This window comes from Branchiostoma lanceolatum, chromosome 18, assembly GCF_035083965.1.
Source record: "Branchiostoma lanceolatum isolate klBraLanc5 chromosome 18, klBraLanc5.hap2, whole genome shotgun sequence".
NCBI lineage: Eukaryota > Metazoa > Chordata > Leptocardii > Amphioxiformes > Branchiostomatidae > Branchiostoma > Branchiostoma lanceolatum.
The window spans coordinates 10,333,832-10,359,729 of NC_089739.1; the positions used below are offsets into that span (position 1 = coordinate 10,333,832).

The following is a 25,898-nucleotide window of genomic DNA, read 5'->3' on the forward strand; positions in this document are numbered from 1 at the left end:
AGACAATGGGGAACAAAATAGCATGTGACTATTGTAGTCTAGATACTGACACATGTTTTCATATTTGCTATCTGCTTTTCTAAGGGGTAAACCAATGGTACCATGCCGTTCTTGGTGTGAAGAGGTGCTTTTTGATGTGAAGGACAACTGGATAAAAGACCTGTTGCCATCTTGTGACTTGTTGCCACACATTGAATGCTTTACCCCCGACCCAACTGAGAAGGGCAACGAAGGTAAAGCTTTAAAGAAAAACACACTCTATCATCCAACCGCTCTTGGAACGATTACGACATAAGCATGTGTTGTTTCTCTGTATTCGTATAATTCATACATAATAAAGACGTAATAAATAACGTAATTAAAAGTGGATTGTAGGTCAGCCGAAAATAATTACTCAAGCAACTGGATACAATTTTGAAACAAACTGACTGTTTCAAAATGTTATCCAGTTGCTTGAGTAACTATTTTTGGCGTATCTTATCACCTGGGTGTCTAACATTCATCAACGATTTTAGGTCAGCTCTAGAAGGTAGTCCGATAATGTCTGATACTTTAAATGTGTGTGACAGGCTTTGCACACATTTATTTTTTGCCAAGATGTGAATCACCGTTTTTTGGAGCACATCATTCCCTGTATAGATCACAATATATACCTTAAATAAATGGTATTCCTTGATACATTTTAGAGAAGCAATATATGAGAAGATGTACAATCCCGCCCTCAACAGGAAAGGGGGTCTACGCGTTGAACTTTCAGGCACTTGGGAATGCACTACCCACCACACCACACCCCCGGACGAACAACATTTAGTTACTGTACTAAAACAACAGCAGCTGATTGAACTATAAGCATAAACCTTGTCTTGAATTAACCTTCTTTTGAAGACTACGTCAAGACATCCTAGATTGTCAACATCATTAACATATCTATTAAGAGTTTTGGTATAAATCTGTTTTTCAATCCTTATCATCAGTCACTGATGAAAGACAGTGGATACTGTCTGAAACGTCTGACCGTTTCAAAATTTTATCCAGTTGCTTGAGTAACTATTTTTGGCGTATGGTCTTCCTTAGTTTGCTACCATGGCACTGGCATGAACTACCGTGGGGAATGGAATACGACTGCGTCCGGGGAAAAGTGTATTGAATGGTCAGATACCCGGAATAATTACTTCTCGAAGACGTACACCTGGGCTAACCTTGACCTGGACTACTGCCGCAACCCGTCAGGTCTCCAGCGCCCATTCTGTATCACCGAAGACGGCAGACAAGAGGAATGTGACATCATTCCATGTAGTAAGTTTTAAACTACGAAAGATTGGTGCCGCACTTGTTTTTTGTTTTTTTGGTTTGTTTTATTAAGGTCTCCATAAGTGTAATTTTTACAAATTTCACACATTTTTTCCTGGAGTCCGCCTACATTAAGTGCATTTAAATCGAATGCAGGAACAAAACTTAAACAATGGTTAGACAGTAAATTGAATAATCACATACGATGAACTTAAAATTGAGCGGGAGAGGTCAGAGGTCAACTTAAAATAGCACTCGCTAATAGACCCTTTTCTCTCCTCCGATTGGTTACGTAAAAGCAGGACAGAGCGCTCTTGTGAAACAGCCAATCATCATTTAGGCGTTCAGTTTATACTGACTAGATTAGCCAGTCAGCACAACAAGAAATCAAGCTGCCCCCAATGTAATTTTTTTTAACGAACTCGCCCAGTGCAAGGCCGTAGGGGGCCACTCATCAAAGCACTGAACTAATTCTTACTGTAGCAGCATCTCTTCGCCCTAGGTCAGAAACATCAATGCTCGAGACAAGCATGACTTCACTGACCCATTAGGAGAAGCAGGGGTTACGAAGGCTGCTCGGGAAATTCCCTACCCCATTTAGGCCGGAATGTTTTTGATCCACTCCTACTCTTTTTTCGAAAGATGTGGTGGGTTCTTTTACGTGCTCAAGGTGTGACTTTCCTCCAACACGCGTACGGGACCTTCATTTAACGTCCTATCCAAAGGGAAGTCCCTAACCCTAGATGAGCTAGGTACTCATTTACACCTGAGTGAAGTGAGGAAAGTCGTGTGAAGTGCCTTTCCCAAGGGCACAACGTCGGGGCGCAAGTTTGGACATGTCTCTGGGCACAACCTGGGATTAGATCCCGGGTCCCATTGTTTGACAGCCGCGCGCTCTACCACTTGCGCCACACGACGCCAATTTCAAACATGAGAGTGGTGCCATTTCATTTGGCGGTTGCTAATTCTAAAATTCACCATCACACAGATGTCAAAACATGCTGGGACAGAGGTCCTCCGATATACGGCGACAGACGCCCAAACAAGAGGTTCTACACCATAGGGGAGAGGGTCACTTATACTTGTCAAGAAGGATACATCCTCGAAGCCGGCTCTCCCAGGGAAGTGAGATGCTTGGAAGGACCCAAATCTGGCATCTGGGAATTCGACAAACCCATTTGTACAGGTGATTGTTAAGCCCCCCTCTCACTGGACCTAAACTGGATTTGTGTTACCCTTGACTTTATCATGGGAATATCATTCAAAACGTATGACCAAAAGGCAACAAAACACACATCGATGAAATTCGTGAGTGCTTTGTCACTTCGATGGGTCGCGGCGACGCCGCCAGCGTGCCGCGGGTCCAGTGAGAGGGGGGCTTTAGAGCGGGTAAATTCGACTCCTGTGGACATTTTCCATTTATTTGTACTTGCGAAGCATTACATATAGTACGCCAAAAAAGCAATTACTCAAACAACTGGATATGATTTTGGAAACGGTCAGACTTTCCAAGTAGCATCCACTACTTTTCGTCAGTGACTGTGAGCAAGATCAGTTGAACAGCAGGTTTATAACCACGAACTATGAATTGATATGCAAATTAGGAGAAGACAAATTTTTAGACAGTCCAATAGAAAGCAAATTAGACAACTCAAGACAAGGTTGAAGTAAGTCGCCTCCAGTTCGAAGTATACAGGAAGCCGACCCATACCGATCAGTATTTGGCCTTTGATTCTCACCACCCTTTGGAACACAAACTGGCAGTTATAAAAACGCTCTTTCATCGGGCAGACAACATCATCACCTCTGACACGGCCAAAACAGACGAACATAGACACCTCCGAGGTGCCCTGAGCAAATGTGGCTACCAAAGATGGACTTTCAACAAAGCCCTCAAACCGTCTGACCAGTCCAAGAAAACGCCTAAGTGTACACCGTTGACCAACAGAAACAAGGCCAACATCACTATTCCATATGTACAAGGAGTGTCCGAAAAACTCCGACGGATCTTCCAAAACTTCAACATTGCGACCAACTTCAAACCTCAATCAACTCTCAGACAAAGACTGGTACATCCTAAAGACCGACCCCGCAAAGGCAGCAAGGCCGATGTCATCTACAGACTCAAATGTGAAAAACCCAACTGCAACAACACTTATATCGGAGAGACCAGCCGATCACTTAATGAAAGGTACAAAGAACATTGCGCTAACCGCTACTCCTCGGCCATTTTCCACCACCTAAAACACAACCAGGGGCACTCGTTCAATCTCGAATCCACTGATATCCTTGACCGCGAACCCCGCTGGTTCGAACGTGGAGTAAGGGAGGCAATATATGAGAGGATATACAATCCAACCCTCAACAGGAAAGGAGGGCTAAGGGTGAAATTGTCTGGCACTTGGGACATAGCCTTGGGGGCAAACCAGCTTTAGCTCCTATATTAAAACAATAGGAGCTATTGTCCCCTTTTACTTCAACCTTGTCTTGAGTTGTCTAATTTGCTTTCTATTGGACTGTCTAAAAATTTGTCTTCTCCTAATTTGCATATCAATTCATAGTTCGTGGTTATAAACCTGCTGTTCAACTGATCTTGCTCACAGTCACTGACGAAAAGTAGTGGATGCTACTTGAAACGTCTGACCGTTTCCAAAATCATATCCAGTTGTTTGAGTAATTGCTTTTTTGGCGTATCTTATTACCTGGATGTCTAATCTTCATCGACGCATTACATATAGTATTGCTATCAATAGTGTATATCAAATTATTATTAGTAGTGTCTACTAATTATTGTTACGGTGTACTATGTCGTAGTTGTGTTTTTTTTTTTATATATAATATCAGGGATACCTGAAAAACAGGCTTCACAGCCTGAGTTGTATTTCCCCTGTATAAATGAAAAAAAAAAAAAAAATGAGTAGTGTCTACCAGTATCCTTTTTTTGCTGTGTTTTTTATTAGAAAATAAGCAGCTGAAAGATGGCAAATGAACTCTTATAGTCTAAGAGTAAGAGTATGTAAAGGAGACCAAAATACTTCAGTTAGGGTTACATGTAAAGAAGACCTACCAAGACATTTTTACTCATCGTTTCATTTCTTTTATTACTAATATCGTATATCAGACCCGACTTGTCCGTCTCTTTTGACGCAAAAGCAAACAGCTGAATGAAGACATAAGTTTTATTGCAAGTTCTTGCCCGTGGGCTAATTGCAAGTACATGTAACATGGAAGGACGGACAGACAATTGGTAACAATATAGCATGTGACTATTATAGTCTAAATACTTTAACATTTGTTCATGATTTTTCTTATTGTTACACAAAGACAACTATAACCATAGGCTACTGAAGGACCTATTCCTGTCGTATAGTGCAAACGTGGCACCTACGAATGTGACCATAAGCTTCGCTGGATTCTTGGAACAAATCATCGACATGGTAAGTTCTGCTCTCTTTGACAAACTTATAGTATTCTATCGTTTCCAAGGAAACAACACCAAATAAACCAGAGCAAGGTGCTCAAGGGCCCAAACTTACATTACTTCTTTAGTACATCACAAGCTATCAGCCGCCCAAAAAGCAAGACCATAGCACGTCCAGGTCAAAAGATACAAAAATGGAAGTTCTGTTGCAGTACCAAGGTCACATACCAGGAGGCCCAAAATCGACCTTGAACTTCGGCTTCACAACACCTGCCCACATACCACATATCATCGTAATCCATCAAGAGTTTCCTGAGTTATGCTGACGACAGTAGTGCGGAAACACAAACAAACAAACAAACAGACAAACACACACACAGACAAACCCAAAACATTTTTCATGGAGATAAAAGATACCTTGTCTTCACTTTTTGTTCTATTGAACCATCTGAAATTGCATTCACTTCATTAACATATGTGTGCAGAGTTTTGGTATAAAACCTGGTTCTGCCAGGTATTTCCTTAGTCACTGTCGAAAGATAGCGGATGCTGTCTTGAACGTCTGACTGTTTCAAAATTTTATCCAGTTTCTTGAGTAATTATTTTTGGCGTATCCTTGTTTGCTCTCATTTCAGGAGGAAAAGAAAGAACAGCTTGTGGCTGCCGTTACCATCCATTTTGTAAGTTCGTTAATCTATGGAACCTTTATTGTTTGTTTGGCAAATTTATAATATAAAAACGTTCTTAAAGTGTGTGAAAATTTCCCCCATTGTGACGGGCGTGTTGAACAATTCTCTTCTCTTCAGACATGGTTGGACAAACGCTTGAAATGGTTCCCAGGTTACTACGAAGGCATTGAGAGCATCAGCATTCCCGCCTACAATGTCTGGACTCCGCCACTTAACTTGAAAAGAAAGTAGGTGGAAAGATCTTTAACCAAACCAATGCAGATTAATGATCTAGTTAAAATCATAATCATCATCATCTTCTTCATCATCATCTAATACATAAGTAGTAACATTTTTGTTCGTTTTTGAATGCACATGTATTTGTTTATACTTTTGTTTGTGGTATCGGTTTGTATTTGTTCAAGTCTGCTTCAGGACATCACGGTTGGATCTGCACAGACGTCACAAAATTAGGGGTCCCGTGTTCAAGGACGTTAACAGGGAAGGGCTAGCAACCACTGCCTGTAACAAACCTTTCATGAGCCTGTAAAGCAAGGACACAAGGATACTAATATGCTGTCACTAGACACTACAAGGGTTTAAGTTTAAGTTAAAATCCTCCCACACCATTATTGATGTATAGGGCGGTGCCAATCTCCGTTTCATAGCCCTGGGCCACACTGTGGTGCAATCACTGTATCAGGGGGCTAGTCCACTGGGAGTGAAGTGTGTTTAACTTCTATACTGTTTCAGAAGTATGTACCATTTTTAAAAAGTATTTGGTATGACTACATGCGCCCCTTGTCCAGAGGTGTCCTACCTGGGGCTTGAATCCCAGTTCTTCTGGACCAAGTAATTTGAACCAGATGTGGTGAGAGACAGAAGCGCAGACCACTACACCACAGGGACACCCGGCCCCACTACAAGGGTTTAAACGAGAATAAATGATGAGACTCGTGTGTAATCTTTCAGTTCCAACCCTGGTTACCAAGGCCTAGAAACAGACGTACAGTAACACACCTTTCATGAGACTGTACAGCAAGGACACTTGCTGCCCTATACTAGTATTCTCTCACTTGACACACACACACTCCCTCTCTCTAGCTCTCTCTCTTTCTCTCTCCCTTTCTCTCTCCCTTTCTCTCTCCCTTTCTCTCCCTTTCTCTCCCTTTCTCTTTCTCTCTCTCTCTCTCTCTCTCTCTCTCTCTCTCTCTCTCTCTCTCTCTCTCTCTCTCTCTCTCTCTCTCTCTCTCTCTCTCTCTCTCCCATAGCTTAGTCAGCATATCTCTCAATGAAAACTCTCCACTACAAGGGTTTAAACGAAAATAAATGATGAGAATCGTTTGTAATCTTTCAGTTCCAACCCTGGCTACCAAGGCCTAGAAACAGACGTACCGGTCCGACTCTCCAAAGATGGGCAGGTAGAGTGGAGTGTTGAAACTCTGACAACCACCGTCTGTGATGCAGACCCCTTCCTGTTCCCAGTGGACACCACCGAATGCCACATCTGTTTTTCTGCATCTGCGGCGATTGAGCATACCATTCGTAAGTTTAGATATATCTTCCGAAAATAATTTCATCAGGTTGGTAGAACATAGGATATTTGGAGTTTCTTTTATCACAAGCAGGTAATCTCACCTGCTGACGTTTCGGTGTCTGTCAGACACCTTCTTCAGAGCTTCTGACTAGAGCTCGGCCACATTTGGGATTATGTTCTCGCCGCAAAAGCGCCACCTACATCGGTTACTTATAGCGGTGAGAAGCAGTACTCCAGTCAGAAGCTCTGAAGAAGGTGTCTGACAGACACCGAAACGTCAGCAGGTGAGATTACCTGCTTGTGATAAAAGAAACTCCAAATATCGTAAATATATCTTCAAGGCCTAAAGTGTAACGGCCTTCATGTAGACCATTTTTTATTGAGGACCCGGCCAAGTAAAATTCCTTCTTTCAGCAGCGTTTACTTGGTAAATTTCAATAGATATACATACCATTTGACGGTAAACTCGCCAACTAGAAGCTAGATATAAGCTCAAGTTCTGTAAGCTTAGATTTCTAAGAAGTAAAATACATACTCTTCCCGTGAATATGGGAGTATAATATCATTCGAACGTTGATGAAGGTTAGACGTAAAGGCGATAAAATAGCAGTTACTCGTGAACAACCAACCGGATATGGTTTATCAAACAGTCAAACGTTTGAAGTAGCATCCATTTCTTTTCATCAGTGTCACTGGCAATATTCCTTTATTTATTTATCTGGCAATCTTTAGGGTGGTCCCTTCAGTTAACATTGTAACTGATTTCAAAGGGAGCCCTTAAGATGAAAAGTATAGTCCTCTATGTGACCTAAAAACAGAAATTACAGCATTTATAGCTTTTGAAAAGTTAACACAACCTTATTGTAAATTTAATGTTTAAAATGATAGTACGCTGCGAAGATGGAACGATCTATATTCAGATCGAAAAAAAAGAAGGAGGAAACTAGATTGATATCATTCAATGCCTCCAGATTGATCTAGACGCTACTTTACGTTTACCTTTCCTAAGAGACCGAGTTTACACAATAAAATGAAAAACTAACGTATTCTAATGACAGTTTTAGAATGGGTCATACGTCTCATATCCCATCTTGATGTCAACCAGTGCCTAGCTTCTTTGAAATGATAATTCATTGAATCTGTTGATCATAGAATGCGAAGATACGGCAAGCAAGCCATGTAACTCCATATCCGAAACAGTAATGGAGGGAGAGTGGTATCAGAGGAATATGTTCCTGGTCAAACACAACAGGGAAGCGTGTTTTGTGTTATACCTGTCGAGGATCCCTATGTTCCACATCGCCACTACTGTTGGACCCTGCGTCATCCTGGTTGTACTGATGACCATCACCTTCGTCATGCCAATCGACAGGGGAGACCGGGTCTCCTTCGGAGTGACCATTCTACTCTCCATGGTCGTGTCTCTCGTGTTTGTCACAGAGGTGCTTCCTGTCAAGGGAGCACTGCCATTTTTCGGTGAGTAAACTGAAAATAAAACACAACTCAACAGTACAAAATCTTAATTTTTTTACACCAGAATTTTCTTCATTTACGTATTTCTTTAAAAAAAAGTACACATGATCTTACAGACACCTGACGCAAGACGTCGGTTATAATAATCAAATGTGTCACGTCATGTGAAAATTGATATGGTTTAACCAACGTCCACGTAACGGACACAAAATTCAAAATACATTGACACAGCTTTAGATTTTACTGTCCATAATTATTAATATTCAAGAACCGAAACAATACAAGATTGACTTGAAAAGGGAAAGTTTATTCGTGCACTTTTCCGAAAGAGAACACCTGAGTCAACGTATAAACAAACTACTACAAAATAAATAATTAAACGGTTTATATTCAATGTAGACCAGGGGTGGAGGTGGGTTGAAGTTTTCACGCCAGGAATGAGAAAATAACTGACTACTCTTGTCAAACTGAGAAACACTGAAATGAACGTGCCGCGCGCAAAGGTAATGGGGGTGGAGATCACGTGGTAACCGAGGGCCGAAGCAACTTTTTCATTGTAGCTAATTCTGAAAATTTTTTAAAAAAACGCCCCTGCAGTTCCAGAGGAAGCTGCTAGGGGGCCCAAACCTACACCAGTTCTTTATTACATTACAAGCTATTTGCCACCCAAAAATCAAGACCACAGCACGTCCAGGTCAAAAGATACAAAAATTGAAGTTCTGCTGCTGTACCAAGGTCACATACCAGGGGGCCCAAAATTGACCTTGAATGTCGGCTTCACAACACCCGCCTACATACCAAATATCATTGTAATCCATCAATAGGCTCGAGTTATGCTGACTGGAGTGGTGCGGAAACACAAACAGACAAACAGACACACAGACACACCCAAAACAATATCTCCATTTTTCATGGAGATTTTCATGGAGATAATAAATCTTTCCCACATGAACAATTCTACAGCAACCCTGATCATCGTATGCATGGCCCTGATGGGGATCTTCCTCTTCATCACCATGGCCGTCATCATGATCCACGACAAGGACGGAAGTCTGTCTCCGGTGAAGAAGATCGTTTTTCTCCGCTACATTTCAAGGTACTTAGTAAACTAATCTCTCCACTGAAATTAAGCTCATGCTCACAGTAGACTCCGCAACCGTTGTACAATTAATCGTCCCTATAATATGTACCGTGACACGGGCTAAGTGTTTGAATACTGCAAGCAACAGCAACCCTGTAACAGTTGCCACTGCTAACTAGGGCATTTTCAAAAAAACAAAAAACATTAGCCTTCTTGGCGTCTTACGTTAGCCATTGTAGGTACATAGCTTTTTCGTTGTCTGGCATATGCTTTCCCTTGTAATTGGTCATAAAGTCACGTTGGTTTCAGATGTCACAGTTGGCAAGAAGCATAATTGCAGAGAAAAAGATTCGCTTTTCAGATCAACTAATTAGCTTGGAGTTTAAATTGCAAGACTTGGCTGTTATGTTTTTCACCCAAATAAACCAGTCATATATATGATTTGAAACAAATCATAAACCATATTTCAATAAACAAACACTTAAAACGGTGTTGATTATAAGGATGTTATCTATTGAAAGAGTGCCTGCAGGTTGACAATTCGTGTTTTTGTTTTACTGTTAAGGATGCTATTCTTGGGAGATCTTACAGAGGATGAGGGTGGTACTGATGGAGAGGCTGAACCGACCAACCGGCCTACCGTAAAGGCGACCAACTACGAACTCCACAGTGATGAAGTTACAGTGGTCAACGAAAGGGACGAAACAGGGATGAATACAAGTGATCTCGAGAAGACGACACAATCATCGACGCCCCATACATCTCTGGAGTCCGCCCGTTCGTCAGACGCAAGCAGCCTGAGCTCATGTGCTGTGACGGTAATAAACGAGATTGAGGAACAGGACAAGATGTTGAAGAACAAAGAAAAGGAAGAGGAACTGGCCAAGGCAGTAGAGGTTGGGAAGGACGATCCGGCCACAATAGTAGAGGATGGCAACGAGGAGCCAAACAAGGCAGTAGAGGTCGAGAAAGAGGAGCAAACGAAGGCAGTAGAGAATGGAGACAGGGAGCCGACCAAGGCAGTAGAGGTCGGGAAGGAGGAGCCGACCAAGGCAGTAGAGATCGGGAAGGAGGAGCCGACCAAGGCAGTAGAGATCGGGAAGGAGGAGCCGACCAAGGCAGTAGAGAAGGCTGAAAACACGACACCGACCATGGCTGAAGAGGTCGGGAAGGAGGAGGCAACCAAGGAAGTAGAGGTTGGGAAAGAGCGGGCGACCAAGGCTGAAGAGAATGGAGAAATGGAGCCGACCAAGGCTGTAGAGGTCGGGAAGGAGGGGCCGATCATGATTGTAGAGGTTGGGAAGGAGATGCCTCCCAAGGCAGTAGGGGTCGGGAAGGGGGATCTGACCAAGGCAGTAGAGGTTGGAAAGGACGAGCCGACTAAGGCTGTAGAGGTCGGGAAGGAGGAGCCGACCAAGGCAGTAGAGGTCGGGAAGGAGGAGCCGATCAAGGCAGTAGAGGTCGGGAAGGAGGAGCCGATCAAGGCAGTAGAGGTCGGGAAGGAGGAGCCGACCAAGGCAGTAGAGGTCGGGAAGGAGGAGCCGATCAAGGCAGTAGAGGTCGGGAAGGAGGAGCCGACCAAGGCAGTAGAGGTCGGGAAGGAGGAACTGAATATGGCAGTAGAGGTCGGGAAGGAGGAGCCGACCAAGGCAGTAGAGGTCGGGAAGGAGGAGCCGACCAAGGCAGTAGAGTTCGGGAAGGAGGAGCCGACCAAGGCAGTAGAGGTCGGGAAAGAGGAGCCGACCAAGGCAGTAGAGGTGGGGAAGGAGGAGCTGACCAAGGCGGTAGAGGATGTGAAGGAAGAGCCATTAATGGCAGTAGAGGTCAGGAAGGAGGAGCCGACCAAGGCAATAGAAGTTGGGAAGAAGGGGCATACCAAGACAGCAGAGGTCGGAAAGAAGGGGCCGACCAAGGCAGCAGAAGATGGGGAGGAGGGGCCGATCTTGGCAGCAGAGGTCGGGAAGGAGGGACCAGTAGAAGTCGGGAAGGTTGAGCCGACCAAGTCGGTAGAGGACGGGAAGAATGAGTCGACCAATGCAGTAGAGGTTGGAAAAGACGAGCCGACCAAGGCCGGGAAGGAAGGAATTGGAAAGAAGAAGCTGAGCAATGTGACGATGAATGAAGTGCGCAATCAAAAAGAGAGCCTTGAGGAGATGATTAAGGCGGCAAAGAACGAAGAGGAGCTTATTGAGGTTGAGAATGATTTAGAAATTCTAATCATGGCCTTAAAGAAGAAGGAAGCACAGATAGTGATGAAGGATGTCGAGGTGAATGAGTCTGGTGCTGTGGTCAAGGACGAGGAGAGGGAGCTATCATTGGCGGAAAAGACCGAAGTGGAAAACTTGACCGCGATAAGGAACAAGATAAGGGATGTGACCAAGATGATAAAGAATGAGACAGGGCAACTGACCAAGGAAATAAAGAGCAAATTACAGAAGCTGACCAAGCCACCAAAGATGGAGGAGAAGGCAAAGGATTACACTCGGCTGACAAAGGTCTTGGACAGGATGTGTCTTGTCTCCTACATCGTCAGCATCGCAGTGTCCATTCCCCTGGCCATGTATTTCGGCAAGTAAAGTAGAGGAGTTGGGCCTGGGTTCAATGCTGGTACAAGTCAATCGTTGTGTATGAATACACACACAGCTGAAACTCACCCTGCTCTTCTTTCGTTGGGCCATGCTGATTTGTTTATATGGATGACGTCCCCCAAACTTAACAGGATTCGTCCTGTCATAGACCAAGTGTTACGTACAAACCAAAATGGCTTCCGTCAAGGGCGATCAACCACTTCTCACATTCTTGCGCTCGGGCGCATTGTGGAGGAGTTGAGAAACTTTGACAAAGAAGCAGTGCTAGTGTTTACTGACTTCCGCAAAGCATTTGGTTCGATAAATCGTCACAAAATGTTTCAAACTGTTTCATGAATGTCAGGATAGCTCAGGCATGGAGTGCTCTTCACTCACTGAAGAAAATGTGGAAATATCCGATTAGAAAGCAAACTAAGACAAAAGTGTTTCAGGCACGTATAGAAGAAATTCTTTTATACGGTTCAGAATCTTGGGTTATGAACACGACACGCTCCAGAAAACTCAACGGCACTTACACGAAGATGCTCCGCGTGATTTACAATACAGATTTACATTTTGAAAGGACACTACAAACAAGCAGTTGTATGGATCATTGCCAAATGTCACCACAGTGGTGAAACGTCGCCGATTGAGTCTCGCGGATCACGTGGTACGTAGAAGAGAACCAGCGGGAAAGCTTCTGCTTTGGAACCCGGACACAAAGAGAAGGATTGGTCGACCAATCACAACACCCAAGAAACTCATAGAGACCGAAACTGATTTGGAAGGACAAGAACTCCTCTCTGCAATGAACGGCAAGTAGTTTTGGAGAGCAAACTTCACTTGATACACCTCGTAAGAGGAGGACCGATGATGATGATAATGATGTCCCCCAAAACTGATGCGAGCGTGTGGATAACGAAAAAGTTTGGCAAACAAAGGTGCCTTCATTATGAAATCTACGTGACCAGGAAAGATGAACACACATATATATGGCGTACCGAACTAAACACACATATATATGGCGTACCGAATAATAGATTCTTCATTTTTGTTCTTTCAAATCTCTTTGACTTTGGAATTGACTTTGGCATGAATCGCTAGTATCTATTTTTTTTGCACTTTGCAGCATATATTTTCTCATTTTACAGCTGCTTTGTATCATTTACAGTATGGCAGTATTATTTTGGAAACTGACAAAAATTGATGCGCGCGTGGATGTCATCCATATAATCAAATTTTCATGGCCTTAGTCAGACGCCTAAACCACGTAGACTACTTGAAACTGTCAAGTCACAGACGATGGATATATTTACCGGTTTGTAGTGTGTGTCATTACAAAAGAGTTTAAAACCATACTTACTGGAAATCATCAAAAGTTAATCAAGATTAACTAACACTTATCCGTAGACCTGGGGTAGTTTTCTACTCCAGCGTTATATTTGTTTGTAGCATTTGTAATATAATAAAAGCTTTTTCTCTAAAATTTTTCATGTATTCAAGGTTGTTACTCTGTACAAGGAAAAGCATTGCGTTTCATGCGGTTTTGAAGCTTTTATAATTTTCTACCCCAGTGAGAGACCTTAACTACGTAGTTTATCATATTTCACTCCATGCAATATTTATGGGAGTGAAATATATTGCTTTCTCTGTCATTCTTAGGCCAAATAACCTGGAATTTGAAGAAAGTCAGAGTGAGTCATTCTCCCCGCGCATTTTTTAAAGGGGCCTTTAAACTGATTTTATTTAGTTTTTTGGCCATTTTGACCTAAGATATATATTTTTTGGCCTCCTGTGCCCTGGCATTACAACCAGATGATCTGAAAGTTGCTGTAGCTTTGAACACGTGCCCATAGGCATTCATTGACACTTTTGGCATATATCACTCTAAACTTATTAATTAGGGCGATTTTGGGCCATTTTTCAGCCAATTATCATCATCAGTCGACCTACTTACGGGTTATACCGGGTGACATACCCTTTTTCAGCCCAAACATTTTTGGCTCCTGTGCTCTGATTTAATTTTACAATCATGAAACTATGATAGGCAGACCTACAAACTTTTGACATACATTATTCTAAAATGATCAGTTTTGCGATATTTTGTGATTTTTAGAATAAACCGAAAATGTACATCTTTGACCCCTGTGCCCTATTATTACACAGTAATGACCTGCAATTTGGAACAGGCGTGTCTTGACCGTATGTGCATATAGGACTGTATTAACAGTTTTGTCACACATTACTTAAGAATTATTAGCTTGCGATTTTTCGCCATTTTAGCCCAAAAGTTCACATTGTTGGCTCCTGTGCCCTGGCATTACAATCGAGTGACCCGTATAGGCGTGCCTTGGACATGTGCCTTTATAAACACCTTTGGCATACATTACTTCAAGATGATTTATTTCGTGATTTGTGGCCAATTTTAGACCAGTGTCCTGGTATATCAACCAAATTACCTAAAATTTAGTATAGGCGTGCCTGGGAGATATACACACAGGGTACGCCTCTTCAGAATGATTTATGATTTCGGATCATTTCTAGACCAAAATGGGTGTTCTGGAAACGGCCATTCTTGCACAGAGGACTTTTTAATTTGATTTTTGACCGGTCAAGTCCACTTTCTGAGGGGAAGTGTTTTTGGACTTGTCCATTTTACACGTTGGCGTCACTCGGAGGTTCCATTCTTACACGGGGGTGATTTTCTAAATTACACTTTTGGACTGGGGTGATTATTCTTTTTTCTTCTGATGAAAGTGTTTTGGTCTATCCTAACCGGTGGTATTCTATGAGTATTCTAATATTATTTGTAAAGAGTTACATGTATATTCAGCAGTTCTCTATACCTATGTAAACCTTTTTGTCCCGTTTTAAAGCACCAGCAAATATGAAAAGACACTAACTTAATTACCTTGATGAGTATATATTTAAGACGTCTCATGATGTATCGTGGATTTCTTATGGATCTAGTTGCTGAATGACAGAATAGTCCAAAAAAATACTTTTTGGCTTTACAGATGTTTTTCTGATTTTAGAACCTCTATCGTTTTGTGCAACAATGTTTGAGAACATAATGGCCAACATATCAAATATAAAACAACGATTATTCGAAGGAAATGATAATGATTCTGTTATTGTGAAATATCCATGATGTTCACATATCACTCTGCGTTCATTCGTCCTAAATGACTTCTAATAAACATAGATACACATGTCAATAGGGATGCGTACTTAAACGCTGAACCGAATCCGGACTCGAGTACTCATAAAAACGTTTAGGTTCCGGTGAAAAAACAACTAAACTCAGTGAATCGAATCAAGACCTGGAACTGAATGTGGGTTTAGGTACACATCCCTTAACTGCGCCAAAGGTTAAGTAAATCGGTGTAAAGACTTCAGTACCTTACAATTACTGAGATCACTTCTACTGTTGTGTCAGAACTTATCAGTGAATAAACCAGACAAGTTTGAGTTTCTTTCAATCTGAAGTTATTCCGTGTCTTTGATAATAGTCTTTGTTAAATAGTGCTCATCTTGATTTAGCCAAGTTGCTCACGTTATGCCATTATAACATTTATTAATTCATTCAAATATGCCATAGGTTCAGGTTCGGACGTATCAGGTTATGAACCTAAATCTAAACCTCTGGATTCGAATCTGGACCTGAACCTGAACGTGTACGTGGGTTTAGGTACGCATCCATGTCAACGAGAGATGAAAACAGGAAATCACAAACATCTATGGTCTCCCTTGGATAATGACAATGATGGGGGTAACGTCCGACTACATGTGCAGACGAAGAAACAACTCAACCTAGAACCGTCCTTATATTGACTTGGCACACCGATTCAAAAAGAAGGAATTACACACATGCCATGTAACATTATCAAATATATAATGATAATAATAATAATAATATCAGGTGTATTTGCAGCCAGTGCCACAGGCAGGTACCCAATGTGTAGGGTAATGAGGCTGTTTAACGTGTTCGAGGCACCTCCTCGAGCACGGGACCCCCGTTTTACGTCCCTCCCGGAAGACGATTTCGTGGAAAGCTTCGTGAGGCTACAGCAATCCGGACGTCCTTGGTTGGTCCCCCATCCAAGCACTGTCCGGACCGCGCGTTGCTTAACTTCCGAGATCGAGGGATCGGGTGTATCCAACGCGCCACGCGGCCGTAGCTATATATCGTCCAATTCATTCAACACGTCATTCATTTTAAAACCACGCGGACAGAGCCAAATGTTTAACCGACTTAAGTTGGAAGAAATATCAGTTCTTCTAAAAAGGAAAATGCATGGCCTGCATGTAAGCTTTTCTCTGCCTGTTTAAAACCGTGCGAGCATGTACTTATACTGAGGTCTATGATGAAGAATTGTGCTAGGATTACCCATTATCGTCCAATTCAGTCTTTCTCTCTCTATAGCGCTATACTTGAAGAAAATAGACCAGAAGAATGCACATAAATCGTCCAAGGTAGTTTATCGACAGTACCATTTTAGAGTCTTTGATATGACCCGACCGGGGATCGAACTCACGACCTAACGCGTGCAAGGTGAACACTCTTCCAACTAGGCCATTGCACCGGTATCCCATAGGCATCTGACCAAACAGCTTATGCGTATGACGTGATGTAATCGGATCGTCTGGGTCTGGTGTTTGCTCGTCAGACATAGTTTCTTACTAATTATTCGTTTGATACTGGTCTTCTATTGTCTCGTAATCATGCTGTAAAAACTCGTCTGGTTACTGCTTTTTGTTGATAGTATCATTGTGGATCTGGTTCTTTTTGAGTTGTGCGATTGGGTCTTTTGGAATCGGCCGGTACGATTGAACAATTCTTTCCACCCTAGTCAATTAACGGTGAGTAAGATAGGTCGCTACGCCTCAAGGCATGGGAAAAGGTATGCAGATTTACGACCAGGTATGACCTTTGACCAGGTCGTAAACGCCAGCATGGAAGAATCAAAGCAAGACGCGATTTTCAATTGCTCCGAATCGTCTCCGTTTGTGATCAAGACCGTCGAGATGCACACAGGTGGCGAGCCCCTGCGAATCATCACCGACGGATACCCTAAAATCGAAGGGAAAACCATTCTAGAGAAGCGAGTGTACGTTCGGGATAACCTCGATGTTTTCCGACGGAGGTTGATGTGGGAACCGAGAGGCCACGATGACATGTTCGGGGCCCTGCTGGTAGATCCAGACGAGCGCGACGCCGATATAGGCGTGCTTTTCATGCACAACGAAGGCTATGGTACCATGTGTGGGCACGCTTGTATAGGACTGGGACGGTATGCAGTAGACAGGGGAATAGTCCCGGCGAAAAGTCCACAGACCGAACTGGTGATTCAGTGTCCAACCGGTCTGGTGAAACTCTGGGTGGATTATCAATACGGAAAAATTGGGCGTGTCCGGTAAGGGTATATTGTTATTCTATGTTATATTTACTCGTTCAGCATAACTTAATCATTATTTTCTACCCCAAAACGGACATCTCTACATAAATAGCCCATTGCCAACATATCACTCACTCACTCACTCACTCACTCACTCACTCACTCACTCACTCAATCCCCTTCTGAGCCAGGTGGCGCATTTTCTTTTGATTAATTAATTGCCAACATATATAGCTATAATATTAGAACATTTTTCGAAATAGTTGACATAGTGTCCACTCGAAACACTTGAAGGTATAAAAACATCAAGAACATTTTTTCACGGCCCAAGCGTCTCAGTCACCGTTTCCTTTTCACCAATTTTTCGTCTATAAAACTGCTAATTTTTTAAATGTTTGTAACATTAATTCGTAAAAAGAATCTAATTGATTTTTTTCTCTCTAGATTTCACAGTGTTCCAGCGTTTGTCTTTGCACTCGACCAAGAAGTGGACGTTCCCAACTACGGGCGGGTGAAGGTAGACATCGCTTACGGAGGAGTATTCTACGCCATTCTCCCTGATAGTTCTCTCGGGTTAGATCTCCGTACAGCTCCTGTCCAAGCCGTCAAGAACGCTGCCGGAGCAGTAGCAGAAGCCGTGAGGAAGGCTGTGCCGCTACGCCACCCGGAACACCCGGACCTGGCGTTCCTGTACGGGACGATCATAACGGACGGGCGGGACGAGTACGAACCGACGCCGGCGCTTAACACCTGTGTGTCCGGTGTGTCCGTGGACCGGTCTCCGTGTGGATCGGGTGTGACGGCAAGAGTTGCCATACAGGTGAGATAGAGTAGAAAACGAAGAAGAGTATTAACTAGTAAGCCTCCACCAGGCCTTCCTACGGGGATACGAATTGTAGAATTTGACCAAAATATGGTGAATAAATTTGCCATGAGCGTCTGTACGCAGGTTACCGGCATCAAGCTTACAGTGGCTTGGTAGCCGGGCAGAAGAGGCTTTTCGCCGCCAGGGATTTGTCTTACACACGGTAGGAGTTAAGTAGCCAATTATAATCCAAGCGCGTAGAACAGCCACCTGTTGCCGGGTGCAAAAGATCACTCAGACGGCAGAGAGGCCCGTCTGCCTCGAAGAAATCAGATGCCTAAGACTGGACATGGGCATTTGAAATGCGTTATATTGTCAACAGAGGCTTTTGTTACGTTGTGCAGCACTGAGTGAAAATGCAAAGAAAAGAGACCATGGAAACACAGCAATTCGATATGGTAATAAAGTTTGTTGCCTGAGTAAATGACTTAGTCAATCATGTTGGCTTGTTAATGTTTCAACCAGCATCGATCGATCTCCTCATTTTCCTCGAAATTTTCTCTCTCCCTTCGCGCGAACAACGCGGAATGTTTGACCTTTAGTTTTGTAAGTTTCGACATTGTTGATAGTAGCGCCAAACTTTTACAAGAACACTGTGTGCGTGTGTGTGCGCGTGTGTGTGTGTGTATTTTTATACGTACGTATGTATGTATGTATATGTATGTGTGTGTATATGTGTGCTTGTGTGTGTGTGTGTATTTGTACGTATGTATATGTATGTATATATGTATGTGATGCTATGTATGTATGTGTGTGCGTATGTGTGTTTGTGTATGTGTGTGTGTGTTTCTACTTCCAATATTACCGATAAAGATAATGATGTAACAGGAGGAATGTGCAACAAGGTGTGATTTTGCAGCAAGGAGATTACCGCAAAAATCGCCAACATAAGAACAAAGGGGAAACACTTGAAGATATGCTGTGTTATTTTTATTGTCCTTTGAATTCACTACAACATTCTTATTTCTTAACATTGAGATACACTCACTGTCTAAAAACATCAAAAACATCTACATACAAAAACATTATTAACCAACCAGTGTATTTTGACATTTTCATCCGGATGTTTGCACAATAAAAGTTGCTCCTTTCTTTATCATTTTTTTATTATTTTTTCGTTTTATTCCCAGTACCGCCGTGGACAGATCGACCCGTCCAAAGAGCGACAGTTCGTGAGCGCTGCCACAGGATCCATTTTCACAGGCCGGCCCGTGAGAGAGACAAAGTGGGGCGAGTTCGATGCTGTCATCGTGGAAGTGGCGGGGCATGCGCACTACATCGGAACCGCTGAGTTTACTGTCGAGCAGGCCGACCCGCTGAAAAATGGCTTTCTTGTCAAGTGATTGATTGCCGGCCACAGAAGCTTAATCAAGCTTCCTATCTTAATATATGACAATCATGTAAGAAAGAAGCTGTCAAAAGTCACCTACCTGAGTTTTAGTCCATGAAAAACATGCATTGGTAGGGCTGTCAGGCCTCCAAAGTTTCAATCTAGAGCATAATTTCAACTTTCTAATCGGCACAACCCCTACGAAGCCGGCCCTGTTTACAAAAATTGACCTTTGACCTCCTTCTCTACCTGATTATCACACAAAAACACCAAACTTCTACTGCCTACAGACACCACAAACATGGATGAAAGTTTGATTTTTTAACACAATTAGAAGGATGAAACCCTTACCTGTAACATCCAGCTCAGAAATACCAACATATCCTAGGAAAAAAAACTCTACAGCTACTTTTACTAAAAGTTGGCCTTCTACGCCTGCGCGGATTACTGGAGTGTCGCCTGCCTCCGTGCACTGCAGCATTGCCTTCCATACGTTCCTTTGTGTTGATGTGTTTCTATAGTTATTTTGATAAATAATAATTATAAATTTATTGCAAATTCATGCCCGGTGGCTTATTGCAAGAATATAAGGAAATGAGATAATGATAATGATAACCAATATTACACAGTTATGAAATAAACACAAAGTAAATAGAAAGTCGTCAACTATCGCCACTTCTAATCTAAACAGTTATTTTAATACAGTAGAGTGGTAGAATGTGAGGGAGAAGATGGTGTTACAGAAGACTGGAAGGATTGGAAGGTCGGCTTTGAGGTCAAAATTTGTAGGTTACATTATATACTGGTTGTATCATATTATGGTTGTATTATGTTATGGTAGTTTTAAATAACATTATGGTTGGATTATACTATAAATATTTATAGTTTTTTTTATTCGAGTTTGAAGCCACATAAACTTCTCTTTTTATATTCAATGAACTAGAATTAAGGTCCAGAATTACCAATATGTATATTCAAACTTTCTGTCATAATTTATGTATTAATACCTGAAAGCTAAGGTTTCATTAGACATGCAGAACAGCATATACCATGGAAAAATATTAAGAATTATATAACTTTTATTTACGCTCTGTCATTAGCAACATTAGAATTAGTGCCCACCCCCTTGAGATTGAATAAGGGCGGTACAAGAACTTATCTGTGTGCGAAAGAGCTTGTAAGTACTGCATGTTAAACACGGTGGAAGACGAAACACATTTTATGTCAAGTTGCCCATTCTACGGCCACGAAAGAAATGAGCTGTTTAAAGAGGCCACCATTTTCCATCCTGATTTCTCCACGTAAACAAGAAAACTACTCTGCCCTTAACATCACAGAACTCACACATTGCAGAAAAAGTGGGATCTTTCATCTTCCACTGTCTCAGAAACAGAAGTCGAACCCAATAAGTTAAAACTTAGTGGCAGTAGTTAAGACTAGAGTAGTCACATGTTATACTGTTCATCATTGTCTGTCTGTTCTCTCCGTGTAACATGTACTTGCAATTAGCCTACGGACAGGAACTTGCAATAAACTTATTATTATGATTAAACAACACGTACGAGAAACTCTAAATATTTCACCAAGGCATGAGATCTTCGAACTCTTGTCGTCAATGTATTGTATAATTGTTAAGGAAGACATCACCACTTCCATTTTAAGACCATTTGTTCCCGTTTCTGTCACATTGTTTTATGCAGTTATTTGTATTTCACTTCCAGATATACGTGAAATATTTTCCAGACAATTTATATTCTATGAGTTACATATATGCATACAGCAAATACCCAGAAGCGAGAAATATAGTACTTGATTTTACAAAGATAGATTTGGACCTCACTGTCTCAGATGGATAGGAGTAGAGCGCCCTAAATCTTGACCTGTATGTAAAAACGTTAACGTGAAAGCCAGCGAGGCTGAAACTTTACTGTAGGGTAGTATAATAAGTGGGCTTTTGGATCGTACGAATGAGATTGTGTGTGAGGTTTGCCCATTCGGTGTATAAATGCGCGTGACCTTTGCAGCTGCCTGCCGGGGTGAGTTGGCTGCAGTTTCGAATGGAAATGTGATCGTCAAAATGTTTTTAAAAACACTATTTTTTTCATTTTCAGTTATTTTGTAGATTGTACCCTCAAGTTCAACATATTTGTTTGCCATGCTTCTCTATGATGGTACACTACTACGATTTTATCCGAGTGGATGTAGGTCACTTTGTTGTCCTTAACTATAGAAATCCCCATAGGCCGGAAAGCTGTGTTCTGCTACCACAATGGCGGGAGATAAAAAAAAAAAACTCTCTCATTGGTCGAACTGATTGCCTTTCCGCCCTAGTTGAGCTCCTAATTGCGATGGGCCATCTCGTCGGACGGGTTTTTATTTCTTTGTTTGGTCTTTGGTCCTGTCAGTTTATCTTCAATCAAATCTTGGATACTCGATGTTGAATAGGTAAGTCTTTTCTGGAAAGGCTTTGGTTGATTCGCTATACATCTTGCTCTCAAACGATTCCATGTACTTCATAGCTTTCACTTCTGGTTCAAACATGTGTGTCCCACGTTTGTCGTAGCAGAAAACATGTTGGCAAAAACGACTACGTCCCTAGACACGCATCACGACCCCAACTCGACCCCAGAAGGGACTGCAAAATGTTACAACGACTGGTCCGGGACCTATGACCGGGTGTGTACCTTCACAATGTGCTAGAAACAAGCAAACAAATATACGCCAGATCTTGTTACTGTATACGTAAAAGGCGAAATATTTGCGGGGTTCTAATTTCACAGTAGGGGGAAAATGAAGTGTTCCCTGTGGTTTTAGTTTCGCAGTTGAAACTGCTGTTAAGAGTTCTACTGTCAAAAGGGATATGTCATCGGTAGTTAAAGGTTGACCATATATCATATGCAGAGTTCAATTTCTAAGAAAAGGCAACAATATGGTAAGCAGATATAGAAAGGCACCATAACTCGAGGAGTTCCAAGCAGATATCGAAAGGCTGGAACACACTCCCAATCTCTGTCCTTTCTCAATCTCTGCCATTTTTGGATAGGAGAAGTGAGAATCTAGACCAGAGGTTTAAAAATTCGGTTTGCTGGGGCTTCTAGGATCGTCTTGGTTGGTATTCTGGCTCTGTAGGTTGTGTTTTCGAGGAGTTACTGTTAACAAAAGTCTTTGAGAAATAGTCTGTTCTCCAAAATAACAAACAGTGTTATCATCAGGAAACATTGCGATCTTAATCTTCCAAACCGACATCTGATTGGAGATTAATCTATGCCGTCTCTCTTAACAGGAGATAATGACGCAGCTAAGCTGTACTGGTCCCAGGGAGTGCGCCGACTCTTTGGAGAAAGCCCTGGACGGCTCAACCCGCAAGGAGGTTCGTATTCTGGACGTCGCGGCTGGGACTGGACTGGTCGCTGAAAGGGTAAAGCTGCAAAAAGTTAATGTCGTCCTCCGTCTCTGATTGATTGATTGATTGATTGATTGATTGACTGACTGACTGACTGACTGACTGACTGACTGACTGACTGACTGGTTGATTGGTTGGTTGGTTGGTTGATTGGTTGGTTGGTTGGTTGGTTGATTTATTGACTGACTGACTGACTGACTGACTGATTGATTGATTGATTGATTGATTATTTCTTAGCTGGTCAGGAAGGGATTTACCAACATAGACGCGGTAGACGGGAGTCAGGGAATGCTGGATCTCGCCGAGAAGAAGCAGATCTACCGCCGACTCATCTGTGACTTTGTCGGACCGAACCCGCTGGACATCGAAAACGGTAACACTCCAGACATTAGGATGAATATTCTCTATCAGACATCCCGAATAGTTACGATCAGCCCAAATAGGTGGGATAATTGATACATCCCATAATTGGTAAAGGGACTGAGCGTGCCTTGGACAAACAAATGACTCGACCGAATAACACTGGCGACTTGCCACAGACATACAGTCGAGGCGTTTGGTGTATAGAATTGAGTCTTATCCCAGTTGAGTAACCAGTGAGTCGCAAACTAGATACTGCCACATGTCCTATTTGGTCACTTTGGGTGCTGCGAATCATAGTAATTGACAGGACCGCAAGTAGCAATTGTTCATGTCCAAATTTCCATATTTGGTTCAACTTGGGGAGACTTCCTACAATGATATGGATATGCTTTGTAATCACTGAGATCGATATCCACTGTTTTTCTAGAAACCGTTGAAAAAAAATTGCCCATAATGTAGATCATAGGGCTTTGCTTTGATTTATATTCGCGTTGGCTACCCCAAAGGAGATTCAAAGCTAGTCTGGGATAAAGACATGTTTTGGTAGTCTGGGATAAAGACATGTTTTGGTAGCGTCCGTTGCAGGCTCTGAACCGGTCTTTTTCGGGGCTAAATAATATACTTTTTGCAGCCAGCCTGTAACCATAAGCCACCCCCGTAACCATTTTGCCGGTAAATTATTTAGCCCCAAAAAAGGCCGGTTCAGAGCCTGCAACGGAGGCTAATGTTTCGGATGCAACAGTATTTTGATATCAAAGGCAAGCTCCCCCCTACACACTATTTAGGATGATATTTTAAACCTTCTTGATGTACACTGGGGGGTCTTGTAGAGGCTTACACTAGGGCCTTCTTCTTTAATTGGTTGCTTTTTGAAAGTGGAAGATCAACAGGAAAACAGAGCGTTAGGTACACACAGTTTTAGAGAGTTAATACAATTAGATGGAATTCGAAGATTTCTGCGCAGGTCCAAATTTTTTCATCTTGTCCTCTTTATAAACCTTTGTCATCTTTCACACTGTCTGAAAACTCTTAGAGATAATAAGATAATAAGTATTCATTTTTCAAACGTCAATACAGGTACCTTACATGCACGTACCTACATATGGTATATACATGGAGAGATCATATAAATCTGTCACAGATTTCAAACTTCTGGAATAGGTAGATTTCAAGGTATTCGTATTTTCTGACTGAGAAGACTTGTACCTTTTATAGACACATATGACGCCATTGCCTGCTGTGCTGGCTTCGCCGCAGGCCACATGAAAGACGACTGTTTACCTGAGCTCATACGGGTCGTCAAACCAGGTGAGCTGCAGTTCGACATATCAGATAAGCCTCATCTTATATCTTAAGCCCCCCCCCCCTTTCAGTGGATCCGCGGCACGCTGGCGGCGTCACTGCGGCCGATCGAATTGACAAAGTACTCAGCAAATTTCATCGACAAAAATAACGAATCTTTTTCAGCTTTGTGTGTTTTGTTGTCTTTTTGGTCATACTTGTATGTTTTGAATGATATTCCCATTATAAAGTCAAGGCTATCACAAATCCGGTTTAGGACGAAGCGACAACGCCAGTGTGCCGCGGGTCCAGTGAGAAGGGGTCTTTAGGGGTAGCCTTGGGTTGGTTCTAAAGTGAAACCATCCTAATCGTTCATTTTCTCCTTTCCAGGCGGCTACATCGTCCTCACGTTCCGCGAGGAGTGGTTGCACCAGTACGAGGAATACAAGGATAAGCTGGAGCCCGCCATGGCCCGCTTGCAAGACCAGGGGCTCTGGGAGCGAGTCAGCCGGGAGATCTTTCCCAACTACTACCCAGGCAAGGACGGGATAACCATCGTCTACAAGGTCCTGTAGTGTCCTGGCTTTCAGCCCAAATTTGATTTGAAGATGAAATAATAAAAAAGAAATGGAAAGGATATTTTTGTCTTGATGTTTTCATTTGACCTATATTCCTAGGCTAGAGTGTTACATACACGGAGTATGCGCAAGACCGTTACCGCCATATGTGTTGTTTATGCAAATTACGGCGGTGCGATGGAATATGAGACACAGACAAGCGGTCGTGTTTTAATTTCCATTTGGTCTATGCCTTCGTTGCTTTATACGAGGTTAACAAAATGACACATCTGCGTCTAGAAAAGAAGTATATTTTTTGGACGGAAGTAGTTTATTTATAAAGACATCATTATCTGTGCCGTTTGTACGGTCACACATACCGCTCGCCAAGACTGTAATCTTTTCAGTAGCGTTTGTAAGTAAGTATTTGCGTGTATATGTGTGTAACTGTGTATGTGGAAGATCAGCTTAACTCGAGAAGGACTAGATGGATTGTATTGATTATGGGAAGGTCCGTGAAGGGTAGCTGGTTGTTTCGCTACATTGTCAGTTCGCTATAGTCGTTTCGCTACGTGGCATAAATCGTTTCTCTACATGGTTAGTTGTTTCGCTACATTGTCAGTTCGCTATAGTCGTTTCGCTACGTGGCATAAATCGTTTCTC

General features: G+C 42.4%; 4 protein-coding genes across 5 annotated transcripts; all 4 read left to right on the top strand.

The window, feature by feature from the left end:
* The first annotated feature begins 874 nt into the window (after positions 1 to 874).
* Positions 875 to 6,953, top strand: LOC136423938 (neuronal acetylcholine receptor subunit alpha-5-like). The gene is made up of 6 exons (XM_066412338.1): positions 875 to 1,296; positions 2,279 to 2,476; positions 4,615 to 4,727; positions 5,347 to 5,391; positions 5,518 to 5,627; positions 6,737 to 6,953. The coding sequence occupies exons 1-6, from the start codon at positions 1,095 to 1,097 to the stop codon at positions 6,951 to 6,953; spliced, it is 885 nt and encodes a 294-aa protein (XP_066268435.1). The 5' UTR covers positions 875 to 1,094.
* Positions 6,954 to 7,676: 723 nt separating this feature from the next.
* On the top strand, positions 7,677 to 12,046 carry LOC136423939 (uncharacterized). Its single transcript, XM_066412340.1, has 3 exons — positions 7,677 to 8,392; positions 9,353 to 9,485; positions 10,036 to 12,046. The coding sequence occupies exons 1-3, from the start codon at positions 8,119 to 8,121 to the stop codon at positions 12,044 to 12,046; spliced, it is 2,418 nt and encodes an 805-aa protein (XP_066268437.1). The 5' UTR covers positions 7,677 to 8,118.
* A 4,781-nt stretch (positions 12,047 to 16,827) lies between these two features.
* On the top strand, positions 16,828 to 20,047 carry LOC136424311 (trans-L-3-hydroxyproline dehydratase-like). The gene is made up of 3 exons (XM_066412860.1): positions 16,828 to 17,454; positions 17,881 to 18,256; positions 19,432 to 20,047. The coding sequence occupies exons 1-3, from the start codon at positions 16,964 to 16,966 to the stop codon at positions 19,642 to 19,644; spliced, it is 1,080 nt and encodes a 359-aa protein (XP_066268957.1). The 5' UTR covers positions 16,828 to 16,963; the 3' UTR covers positions 19,645 to 20,047.
* Positions 20,048 to 21,956: 1,909 nt separating this feature from the next.
* LOC136424441 (methyltransferase-like protein 27) lies at positions 21,957 to 25,315 on the top strand. 2 transcript variants are annotated; one of them, XM_066413042.1, is made up of 6 exons: positions 21,957 to 22,076; positions 22,198 to 22,307; positions 22,915 to 23,049; positions 23,272 to 23,407; positions 24,613 to 24,705; positions 25,069 to 25,315. In XM_066413042.1, exons 2-6 carry the CDS (start codon positions 22,203 to 22,205, stop codon positions 25,251 to 25,253), a joined length of 654 nt encoding a protein of 217 aa, XP_066269139.1. In that variant the 5' UTR covers positions 21,957 to 22,076; positions 22,198 to 22,202; the 3' UTR covers positions 25,254 to 25,315. The 2 variants fall into 2 exon arrangements, with proteins under 2 accessions (XP_066269139.1, XP_066269138.1); XM_066413041.1 differs by having other exon boundaries at positions 21,975 to 22,076; positions 22,195 to 22,307.
* Positions 25,316 to 25,898: the final 583 nt, after the last annotated feature.